Consider the following 13,084-nt stretch of genomic DNA (forward strand, 5'->3'; position numbering starts at 1 on the left):
AATAGATTGCCAGCAGTGAGTACCAAATGGCAGAATGGCATTTAATGGCGCCATATGAGGTACTTAGTCCTAGGTTTGCCTTATAATGCATGAGAGAAGTGGGAGGCAAGATTGGGTGGTCAAAGCTTTCCCTGCCCACCACCTCTTTTATAAAATAATCCCCCACTCCACCTGCATTACCTTAGCTAGTATAGATTTGAGAACACATGTTTCCCAAGATAACATGTATTTCTGTTCTGTGTGTTTGCCTTGCCCTGCCCTGTCTGTCTGTCTCTCTGGAACATAGCCCAAAGTCCAACCTGGTTCAACAGGATATAGCTAAGAGTGTGGGTATTTTCCTTGCCTTCTTGATCTTCCCTCAGTAACACTATGATACTGCATTGTTTGAGTTTGTGAAATAGACAATGTTTTTCTCCCCTTGTTTCAGTATGCAAGTATGCCTGCCACCGAAAGTGCTGTCTCAAAACCACAACAAAGTGCTCCAAAAAGGTAAGGTTTCATCATCTGTATGCCTGTGGTTGTTTCTAACCTTCCCATATGGGATGCTTATCACAAGATTTTGAGAAATTATCTTCTTAAAAGACACAAACATTCCATCTTCAGTTCTCCTCTGATTTAGGTCCTGTTTTATCATGGCTCATCATGTCAAACGCACAGGTCACCTCATCCCTGGGTTTCTAAACAATACCTGAACTGTTGTTGCTTGGCATTATATTTAACATAGAGCCTGTCTTGCAGTGCAGATGTGGAGAGAAAAGTTTGTAGCGTTATGTGCCTTGCCATAGTAGTATGGACTTCCTATTAGGTGGCCTAGTATTAGCCACTTGGCTTCCTTAACTTCTGCTAAAAAAATTTAAATTAAATATATTTTTAGTTCCGGCTACATTAGATAGTCAGGAAGTAAATATGAAAAACAAGGAAAATGAATGTGCTTACTGACTGCTAAACTCTTACCTTTCTATAGTCTCCTGTTTTTGGTTTACTCAGCTGTTTTTGTTCTGGATAATGTATTAGGATATACTGTGGACCAAGGCTTTATCAACATTTGAGATATTTTCAGGGTGTAAGTTTTTTTAGGATAGATATGCCTTTTCCTATGTAACTAACTGTCTTTTAAAAAAATCTCATTGGAGCCTTCAAATACATCTTGATTTTCTTTATAACCATTTCAGCTTATATTATCTCTGGCTACCTTTGGCAATGCATGTGTTATGTTGTGAATAAACTAGGTTTACTTATAGGCAATAGACCATACTTTATTAGGGTAATGATGGGATTATTAGTCTAACTGTTTTGCTTTCCTGTAAAATATTCAATTTTCTGTGAGGCTGAAGACACAATCCAGAACACGTGAGTTAATCTCTCATGCCAACCAGTTCAGGAAGGATCTCACAATTCTAAACCATTGTAATTGTCATTAATGTGTATATGCATGCATGTCGTAGTGTTATTTTCAGACTAAAAACGGTTCAGCTATCTAGCTAGCTGTTTTCTGGGCTTAGATCCTATTGTCTGCTGCCATAACTTCAGCAAATAAGAAAAAAGAGTATTCACTCTAAAGGGGAAATCTAAGTAGTATTTTATTTTCTTAATACTAGTGACAATGTATGTTGCTGTGTTTAACTTCATGTTTTAAGCAGAAAGAGGGAAGTTTAAGAAAAAATAGCTGATCATTTACTGTTGGCAACGTTAAGATGGTTTTCTCTGCTTTGAGTCAGATTTTTCTGTCATTATGGTTTTTCATCAGGCTATGCTCCTGTTCTAGGGTGTTATTGATTACCTGTGTTGTATGGAAAGACACAACCTCTTGAGAAGATCTGTAGACATTCTTATCTCCTGGTCACTTCATTTAGTACAGTTGGCCTTACGGTGGAGTTAATTAAGAGCTAATCTTTTACTTCTAGCTTTTTATTGCCCAATCATAGTGGGAAATGATTATATATTATAATGAAGAGATCTTACAAGACTATTATTGGAGAAGCTTGATTCTGTTTGCAAGAGCTGAAACAGTTATTTTTTCCTTTTCTTCTGGTGTATTACTGCATGGAGAGTCTGTTCCCCAGTGTAAATCACTTCCTAATCTCCCCCTTTTACTTTTATGTGCTTAATAGTGATGCTGAATGAGAAGCTCCAGGTCCTGGAGGGCCTTGGTCTTGTGCCCACTTTCTCATTAATTCCTTGGGTGAGGACCCTTTGCACATATTTCCAAAGCCTGTTTTGAACCTCTGTGAATGCCCCCTCACCAGAAACTCTTGTACAGATTAAAATATGACCTAATTGCTGAGTGCTGAGTCTCTAAAGTGGCTCTGTATGACAAACAATCAACAAGGCTTCCAGGTGCATTCTCTTGCTCTGTGACTTCCTAGTTAGATAAAATGCTTATGGTGCAAATGATTTATTTATCCTTGCACTGAACATCCCTGCTGTCACAGTCATGGACAAAGCTGAAGACATCAGAGCAAGGGTCCTGAACAAGCAGTAAACTCTGGAGTGAAGAGCTGAGTTAGGAACATTGGCTGTGGGCTCTTGTCCAGAGCCATTTTGGTGGCTGCAGGCCTGCTTTAGCTCTGAATTGTATGTCCCTGCTGTTAACTGGACCTGTGGCAGTTCTATCAGCACAGTGATGTGAATGCATTTGTGGCTATTGTAAGCTGCTTTGGGCCCCTTATTGGGAGAAAGATGTGGTATAAATTAAATAATCAAATTAATGAAGGAGCATTTGTATGAACACTATTTCTGCTGCCTCATGTTGGCCTGACATGTTGCAAGAAGTCAGGCTGCTGTTTTTAAAGTAGTGTGCTTCCCTACTCTTTGCATCTGTTGCTATAATGGGTTTTAAAGCATTCCTAGATTCATTATTGCCAGCATTGGTTTGATGTAGCCTCACAAAATATTGCTAAGCTTAATCTCTGTTCTTGTAGTATGATCCTGAGATTTCTTCACGACAATTTGGAGTTGAACTCTCCCGTCTGACCAGCGAAGAGCGAACAGTGCCAGTAGTGTTTGAAAAGCTTACTAGCTATATAGAAATGCATGCACTGTACACAGAGGGCATCTACCGAAAATCTGGATCAACCAATAAGATTAAAGAGCTGCGACAGGGACTTGACACAGGTAAGAAAACATTCTAAAGAAAAGGAACCTCTCTTTTTTGATTTTACATGTAGCAGAATTGCAGATTTGACAGTCATCTGAGCTTACACTGGTAGTTCTAGAGCCATTACTCCTAAAAGGAAGCTATAGTTTAGAGAGATGGCTGACTTGATAAATGGTGGTTTCAAATCAGCCAGCAAACTAGCTCATGCTGACACTGCTTAGTGTTAGTTATCAACATGCTCCATGTCTAGGGTTTGAACATCAGAGAAAAGTGTGTGGAGTGACTAATTCTGATTATTGTTCCACATATAGGAGCCTGAACATCATAGAATGGAGTGTGCTGAACACAAATGGAAAATGAGAGCAAACAATTTTAAATCATGGTAACCCAGATTGGTGAATTTAGAAGTTAAAACTATGGTTTTGACTCTAAAGTCTGGTTTAGTGTAAATAATAGTTCACTGTGTTATCTGCATGGTGTATTTCTGCACTGAATCTTTAGTCTACCTTTACTTTCAAAGCAATGCTGTCTCACAACATAGGAGCTTAGATAGCTTCATGATTTTTTTCTTTAAAAAACTTTGTATTTATTTCAGTTCCACAAAGAATACAAAGGGCCCAAACAGGCAGGCCAAAATAAAGCTGCTCCAGGTCACTTTGGAGGCATGCTGTTTAAATGATGCATGCAACCTAAGAGGCCGGAAGCCACACCAAAGCCACGCTCTAGTCCTAAGGACTGGAGTGCAGCTTTGGCACAGCTTCTGGCTTCTTAAGATGCTTGTGTCATTTAAACTGCATATCTCCAAAGTGACTCGAAACAGCTTTATTTTGGCCTGTCAGTTTGGACCCTAAATCATCAACAACAACAAAATGTTCAAACAGGCTCAGGATATGAGTTAACAGAAAAATACATATAAGTGACATTTAATGGACAATTTTATTAGTCCATTCATCTGGGTGGCATTGTATGAATAGGATGAACACAAATGTTCACTGAAGGAATCTTTCATGGTGGATTCAGGTTCAAGAAGAAAGTGTTTCTCCACCAGTCAGCAGTTCCTGACCGTGGTCTGGGCAAATGTGAGGTAGCAGTAACCGAATCAATAAGAATTTGAAGCCATGTTTGTCTGTAGAATCAGTATGTAGAGAGGTCTTATAGCACCTTTGTAATTAACTGAAAGAAATAATTTGGCAGCATGAGTTTTCATAGACTGAAGTCTATCTCCTCAGATGCATTTAGAAGTAGACTTTTAGTCTACGAAAGCTCATGCTTCCAACTTTTTTCAGTTAGTCACAAAGATGCTACAAGATCTCTCTACATACCAGTAATCAATAAAAGTTGACCAGCCCTTAGAAAAGGGGTGTGATTTCTTTTGTACATTACAAGAATTAATGGTGTAGGAAAGTTTTTAAAGTAACCTTGTATTCCAAACTCTAGCTCACCATTTTTTCCAGAGTTAAATCTCCCATTTTCCAGTGGGCATATATTTTGGTTCTTGCAGCACCCAGAAGGAAGGCGATAAGGTTTCTATGGCCCAAAACACACAGGCCGAAAGAAGCAGCTTCCAGTCACTTAGTGGGTATGGTGTTTAGATAACACATGCTCCCAAAGCAGCCGGAAGCCACTTCAATGCCACAATCTAGCTCCAGACAGCAGACAGCTTGGGGCCATGGCAGCAGCCCACTTTGGAAGCAGGCTGTGCAGTCTCCATGGTCCCTGCTGTAATCACAGCAGGAAAGGCCTCTGCCCACTCCTTATGTTTTAAAATACGTGGGCGCGTTTTATGTGGCTTTCAGTTTTATGCTGAAAGCCGTGCGACTGGGTTGCAATGGAGTGTGTGCCCGTGGCGCACACGCCGCACTGTACATCATACACAATCTCCATTATTTTCAGTGGGACTCGAGCATATGCGCTATTTGCCTTATGCAGAAGGGTCTGGAATGGATCCCCCGCATAAGACAAGGGTGCACTGTATTTGTATTTTTTGGTATACAAATGGAGTAACAAAAGTGCAGGACAAAAAATAATGGTTTGTTTGGTGATAAGCAAGATCTGGTTTATGACTGCTGTTCAAAAAGTTTTAACTTTAGGACACTCTGTCCACATATGGAGATAGGAATCAATATGTTTTCAACCCCTCCAGCATGATGGTAGAACATTTTCAGCTATTCTTGATAATTGAGTGGGAGTTAAATACCATCTGTGAATTGTTCTAAGTATTCCTTCTCTTGTGTTAGTTGATCTGGACTTATAAGGGAGAGAGATTAAATATGGAACCAGTATGAGGCACTGAATTTCAAGACCATTCCCATATATGGTCTTCACTAATATTCTTTATATGATTACAGCCTCTCCTTTACTTTGTGGATGATTGTCATCACATACTGACTCATAAGGAGTTAGTAAAAATGAAATTTCTCTTTTCTCTGCCAACTGGATGGCAAAAGAATCGACTTGGTGGATTTGAACCATGTAGTTTTAATACATTGCAGATGAATGGAAAGAGATTTCTTAGTTTTAAGTTTTTCATCCATAAATGGGTCTTGAGTCCTTTATCTCTCCATCCTTTGAATTCATTAAATTTATCTCACATATGAAAACTGGGATGGAGTATGAAAGAGGAGGCCAAAACATATCCTCAGTTTTTCCATGTAGTTAATGAGTGACAGAGAAATGGGTTTTGTAAATCTGTCAGTGATTTTCTTGGGGTTGAATTTGGGGGAGAAAGCAGACTTTGTCTCTCCCTTAACCCTGTTGGATGAAATGTATGCCTATCTCCCTAAATTGGGCCAATGGGAAAGCATAAAAGTAGAGTTTGATATCTGGAATCGCCAGTCCCCCAGGGTTAGAGTGGATATGTCACTTGAGCTTCTTTGGGCAGTGGGACCTATCCAGATAGTCAATAAGCGCTTCATTGGTGTCACCCCCAATTATAATTTCCCCTACCACAGCTTCCTCTAATAGCTGATTAGAATTTGAAGAGTAAAAAGTGGCTAAAATAATAGTTTTACCTATTAAGAGCCCTGGTATAATATATATCTCCCTTTGTGTCTCTGATTGTTTCCCCTACTTTGAAAGGACAGGTACTGATAATCAAAATTCCCATTCCCATTCATCTGGATTGGCTGGAGTCTCCTATGACATATTGTGAGCTGAAGGGCGAGTCAGAAAATACGGATGCTTCACCTTTTCTCTGGGTCTTGTGTAGAAAAACAATATTGGGTTTTAGTTTTTTTCAAGCAGGAGCAATTATTTTATGCTTGAGAGGGAAACCAAGACTCTTCATATTGAATGAGACTAATTTAACTGCATCCATGATGTCTGAGGAGGCATTATGGGAAAGGATAGGTTTGTTGGAAGTTCTATTTGGTGATGTTAATTGTATAATTGTTAATTATATATTGTATACCATCCAATTTTGTCTTGTGATGAGAATGGGGAGGAATATCACTATTAAGCTGCAAGCGAATCATATCATTAAGCCATGCAAGAACAACAATAATAACAATTGAACTAAAATACTACAACACAACATAATCCCAATAGAGAAAGAGAGAGAGAGAGAGAGACTAGGACAAAGCCCAGTCCAGGATCAAAGCACTATATAAGGGCATTAACCATTAGTGACTTGTTGGAAAGACAGGTAAAGATTAAAGTAACTAGAGCAGGCAAAATTAGGGTGAGAATAGAAGCATACCTATACTGTATTATTGTCTTTCTCCCTCTCTCTGTCCTCTGTGTACACATATCTGCCCATGTCACCAACAGCATGTACATATACCCCCTAGATACCTTATTTATATAGTGTACTGTATCCATTATGCATGTATGATCAGTATAAATCATATATTGTATCATATTGTATATAGTATAGAATGCACTCTTATTAATCTTCACATTATGCATCCTTTTAATACTTACCTTCATAAACACATATGCAGCTGTATATGTATTGCCTTCTACATTATATATACTATGCTTATAATTATGTTAGGTATATTGTTGTATTATTTATCCACTATATAGTAAACATATGTAGTGAATAGTGGATGTTAAATAACATAGAGTCACATAATTTGCAAGCCTGTGTTCACAGTGCATTGCAGCATTTGTTATATTTACATCAACTACTTAATATAGTATGGGTTGGTGGAGAGAAAAACAAAAAGGGAGAAAGGTCGGGGAGGGTTGACTAACTGGATGAGGATGATGAGTGGGGGGAGTAACTAATCTGAGCAGAGGGAAGGAGAGAAGAGGCAGCCTCAGCAGCTGAGGGAGGGTGGGATTCTTGTAATGTAGAAAGTGTCTGTCAGCATTCTCCTTCCTTCCTCAGAGCAGGGAGGCTGGAGTACCAGAGAAAGGAAAGCATGAGTCTGAGGGAAGGGGGACAGGCACAGTGTGGGGAAATGGTGGGGAAAGTTACGGATGAATGGGGTGTGCGCCCATGCCGCGCCGCCACGCCACCCCTTGCACCCCACGTGGCTTTCAGCTTATGCTGAAAGCCACGTATAGCGCACCCGTGTATGACGTGGGCACACTGTATACTTTTGCATGCAGAACTACTAGCTATGCTGAACCATATAGGATTGGAACTAGTATCTGTGTCGTGTCTCTATATCATTTTGTAATCCAGGTTTAGGATGGGGATACCCATTTGTATCATCTGACCTGTGGTCGTACTGATGCAAGATTGTCTATTACTGTGTTCTGAAATGTAATGTTTTTGTTAATCTTTTTTTTTTCTACTATGTTTTCTTCCATTCTCGCTGTTAAGCAGATATTGAGAACATAAATCTTGATGACTACAACATCCATGTCATTGCCAGTGTGTTCAAGCAGTGGCTAAGGGATCTGCCTAACCCTCTCATGACATTTGAACTTTATGAAGAATTTCTGCGAGCGATGGGTAAGGAAATATTCAAGCCCCCATTGAAAATAATGGTGACGTGCTCTTGTGCCATTTTGTCCCTCCTGGCTTTCCATCCATGGAAATTCAAGACTGAATGGGGAAGTCAGTGAATCCAGAGGGATGATTGTAATGACCTTAAATAATTTTTGTTTGAATGTAATGATATTATTATATTATTATTATTATTATTATTAACCTTTATTTATAAAGCGCTGTAAATTTACACAGCGCTGTACATAAATTTTTTAGTCAATGATAGCATTGCAGAAGAAGGAGCACAATGCAAATGTAGTTGTTCAGCTTCTTTCAGTGAACAAAACATAACAAAAAACATTGGGATGGGAAATGTTTGTGTGTCCACTGGCTTATCATTTCTCCATCATGGTTTTCTTTGTCCTATGGGATTTTTGTGTTTAGAAAGTCAAGAGGATTTTGCAGTATAATCACTATGAAACTAGATTATAGCAGGACTCTTTTACACAGGGCTGCTCATGATGTCTTTCTGAAATTTCCAACTGGTGCATAAGCCTTCCAACAGGCTATATTACAAACATTTCTGCTAGCTGGCTTGCTTCTTTGAATTTCAGACACAAATCAATGTGCTGATTTTTAATGACTGTCTGAGACACAGCAGTCCAAGACTCTGTCTTGGTCAAGAAACCATTTCATCATTTGAATCCCTCTGTATTTACAAAGTGAAAGCTAATTTATACTACCACTTTGGAAATATTTGGAGAATTATGGGACTTTTAAACTGTCTGTGTACTGACATTTAGACAGCTAGAGTAAAGCTGGTAGGTATAGAGAAATGGTATCTGTGTGTTTACTTACTTAGTTAAAACTTAAATGTTTATTTTAAGAAGGATTTGTATTATCAAGAATTCTTGTGTACACTGTACACTCTTAAGCGGGTTATGGTTCCAGTGAATGAAATAAAAATGCTTTTACAGGCTTGCAGGAGAGGAAGGAGGCCATCCGTGGTGTGTACTCTGTCATTGATCAGCTGTCTCGAACTCATCTTAATACCTTGGAACGGTTGATCTTTCACCTTGTCAGGTACCAGTACTGAAGGAATTGGGATTTCATTATTTTCACTACTTTTGTTAATGAATGTCACATAAACTGTATATATGTTCCTTATCATCAGTGCAGCTTCCTTGTGATGACTGCTGCTGCTTTTAAAGGGTCATTACACCCTCAGAGACTTGTGCAGGTGGACGCAGTATGGCATACTGACACACAGTCATTGCAGACAGTTTTAGAGATCAATTCTGCATATTGTTCTGACATTAGGAAACAGAGCAACAAAATTTAAAGTTGTCAAACAGATACGTGCATGCAGTTCATTATGCTATGACTGTTTTCATATATCAAAATTGCGGAACATCTGAGCACACTTGATAAAGTCAGTGGCAATGACTAGAGTGAGATTTCTGCATTTTTAGGAGATGTATGCAGAGCAGCAGGGTGGAAGGAATCATGCAGGCTAATTAGGCACTAAAATGTAGTCAAGTTTAAATTGATTCAGGTGGGTTTTGCCTTTTCGTAGCATAGTGCTGCAATTGGTGCTGTAGGATGGGCAGTCACACCCACCCAAAAAACTAAGAGTTTGGGTACTGCATGTGTAAGTGGATTGCTCCTTAACTCATCAGATAATGCACTGAAGTACAATCCATATACCAACCAGGATTGTGGCTATCATGTAAATAGTTTTTGAAAATACCAGAAATGTAGTTAGAATAGGGGGTTTCTTTTCACATTTTAGTTTTAGAAATCTTTCTCGTGTTTCTCCTAATAAGTTAAATATTTGTAATTGAGTTCTTGGAGTGATGGCAAGGATATCTAAGAAAACTGATATGGAAGGGAGAAGTGTCAGTAAACGTAACTGAAAAGAACTTTGGACTCTTGCCTCAATAACTGGCATGTGTGAATAACCAATCTGTAATTGGATCATCCAAAAATAAACATTCATGGTGAGTACCAAGCTCTTATTAGTTTTATTGGTGTTGTATTTTGATGTTCATTAGGATTGCTCTGCAAGAGGAGACAAACCGAATGTCTGCTAATGCGCTGGCTATTGTATTTGCTCCATGCATTCTTCGTAGTCCTGACACCACGGACCCTTTGCAGAGTGCTCAGGATGTCAGCAAAACCATCAGGTAAAAAAAACCCCAACAACCCTTGAGACAAAACACTACAAATCTTCTGTAATATACCATACCTGTTAGTCTGTCAGTCTTCTTGCAGAACTGCTGTGTCACTTTATGAATACTGAAAGGCCAGGCAGAAAAATAAACTGTGTTTCAGAAACCTTGCCTTTCAGTTGGGTGGGATGTTCCCAGCAGTTGTCATTTCCATCTAAGAGCTGTGTAGGGAGATGGCACTGCTTACCACAGCTTCATGAAAACACCAGTAGGTTTGTGTAACATTAACAGACATTACACAATTCCCCATTTATCATTTTAGTCCAGTGTACCTACTCAGCAATTATCACACCTCACACCAAAGAGGCAAAAGGTGCTATCCACACTAAGTTTGGAAATAAAGCTTCCAAAGTAAAGGGTGGGATATACAGTATAGGTCAAGAGCAAATCACATAATTTTTGTCTGTTAAAACAACTGAGTGACAGTACAGAAGGTGAAGATGGAGGGATAGAAGAGAAGTTCCTGAAGGATACAGAAGATGGTGCAAATCAACCAGAAGCAAAAGTTGGTTCTAGCACTTTCCACCCACACTCATAGAATAGCCTGTTTCACATCTTCTCCTCACGAAGAGGCTAAATACTGTATATACCCATATATAAGTCTAGAAATTTTAGTCAAAAATTGACTCTGAAAACCTGAGTCGACTTATTCATGGGTCAGTGTAAGTACTGTACTGTACTTTAATTCTTATAAAAAAGAAATCATCCCCTGGTGAAAGGCAAAAGTATCATCTGTTCTGGAAGCACTTATACTCCCTTTATATTTTTTTCATCCATGAAGCCTTTGGTATGAGCACAAACAGTTATGCCTGCTGGAATTTTGTAAGTTTTCTGGCACTGTTTTCCTTTGCTTCACCCTTTGCATCCTTTGTTACACATCCCTAAGTTTTACTCTTGACTTATATAAAAATTCATAATTTCTGCTCCAAAACCTGCCCTCGACTTATATATGAGGTCGACCTATAGTCAAGTATATATAGTTTCTTCTTCGTGGTCTCTGCGAATCATACAAATGGGTTTCACTGCGCCTGCGCAGTGCTGCTCGGAACCTACTGGAATCACTGTGCAGAGCTCACTCTGCACAAATTGCAACTTTTTGGCGGTAACTCCGCCCACCCGTTATAAGGCCCCTGCCTTCCCGCTCTTTCCCCAGTTCCTTTTTTCCGCCGCGCTAGCTGCTTCAGAGGAACCTTCGCTTGTTTGACTTGCTTGGAATCACTTTCGTTTTTGACTTCGGACTGTTTTTCTGACCATTCTTTGTCTCCCGCCCCTGGTAACTTCGGACCTTCGGACTCCTTCGACTTTGAGATGCCTGCCGCTTTTAAGAAGTGCGACATTTGCAAGGGCAAGATGCCCGTTCAGGACCCGCACTCCACCTGCCTGCTCTGCCTTGGTCCGAGCCACGACCCAAAGGCCTGCGCACTCTGCAGATCCCTCTCTTCCCAGGCCCGGAAAAACCGTGAGTCCCGGCTTACTTCGGCGATTGCCCTGGGAAAGCTGCAAGAAAGAGGTTCGCGGTCCTCTTCTGTCCCACCTCTGGGGCCCCCCGCTGCATCCTCGCGAGCAAGTGTCTCCAGCGTGGGATCGGGAAGAGCCACCTTCCCCAGCGTGGTGTCTGTCCCGGCCGGGACCCCTTCCACCACCGCCGATGTGGCCCGTGGCTCTAAACCGCCCAGTGCCACCGACAAACCCTCCAAGCGCCCCCATAAGCCATCGGGGACTGAGGGTACCGAACGGGCCTCCAAGCCAAAGGAGGGAGCGGAGGGCCCCCGTTCGAAGGAGGCTACCAAACCAGACGACCATCTCGCCTCGCCTTCATCCTCCAAGGCATCCAAGGGACCGGGGCCTTCCTCATCAGCGGCGGCCCCTGTACTCTTGGATCTCCCTGACAACCCATTCTTCCCTTTGGATGAGACTCCTAAGACCGGGAAGAAGAGGCACCGTGACAAGGCTGATCGTGATTCGGCCCCTAAGAAGGTTAAGTCCTCCAAGGAGAGACCAAAGGACAAAGAGCGCTCCCCCTCCAGACGGGTCCGCGCCTCCGCCTCGCCAGCTCCATGCCAGGAGCCAACGTCGGTGGACCAGGGAACCTCGGTCACGGCCCTACCTCCGCCGACCATGGACTTCACCCACGGTACAGGGGATGCCGTACCCCCTCGCTCCCTGGGGCAGCGATCTCCTTCCCATCCCGCAACGGATGATGAAGACGATTTGCCCCTCACACAGGAGACTCCGGATCTCTTTTTCGACGTGCAGTCGCGCCGCTACTACATGTCCGTGCCGGAAGACAGGGCCATGAGGGAGTTCACCAAGGTGAACCCCCATCCATCAGACCGTGCCGAACCGGCCAAGTTGGTCCCCAAAGCATCGATCTACGAGAGATTACCTTCTCCATCCCGTAGACGTGACAGGTCGCCGTCTCCACCTCGTAGACGTGAGAGATCGCCGTCCGCAACCCGCAGGCGCTCCCGGTCCTCAGTAGACTTCGCCCGCCCAAGATCCCAGGTCAGGTTGAATGATCCTCTCTCTTCCGATCTGGACTCTGAGGACGAACCAGAGGCAGCTGGTGGAGATCAAAGACGAGGCTCACTCCATCGGAAGCTGGCTAATCACCACTTCCAGGAACATGGTGGACTGCTCCGGAAGGTCCATGTCTGCAGCCATGGCTCTTCGGCGCCACGCATGGCTGAGGGCCTCCGATCTCAATCCCACGGTCAGAGCGGCCATCGAGGACATGCCCCTCGACGGGACTGGCCTCTTCCACGCCGAGACCGACGACCGCCTGAACCGCAAGTTCAGGATGAAGGCGGCGGCCAAGAAGCACGGCATGTCCTCAGCACCGGCTTCTCCGTTCCCGAAGCGACAGCGCCCGTG

At 42.0% G+C, this 13,084-nt stretch overlaps 1 protein-coding gene across 1 annotated transcript in view; it reads left to right on the forward strand.

Annotated features, from left to right (window-relative positions):
• MYO9A (myosin IXA) overlaps positions 1-13,084 on the forward strand; it is a 136,634-nt gene that overhangs the window by 110,105 nt on the left and 13,445 nt on the right. The window contains 5 exon segments of the mRNA XM_042476657.1: positions 428-489; positions 2,922-3,114; positions 7,875-8,003; positions 8,957-9,062; positions 10,034-10,165. Coding sequence (XP_042332591.1) covers positions 428-489; positions 2,922-3,114; positions 7,875-8,003; positions 8,957-9,062; positions 10,034-10,165 — 622 coding nt within the window.

This window comes from Sceloporus undulatus, chromosome 6 (assembly GCF_019175285.1).
Source record: "Sceloporus undulatus isolate JIND9_A2432 ecotype Alabama chromosome 6, SceUnd_v1.1, whole genome shotgun sequence".
NCBI classification, from domain to species: Eukaryota; Metazoa; Chordata; class Lepidosauria; order Squamata; family Phrynosomatidae; genus Sceloporus; species Sceloporus undulatus.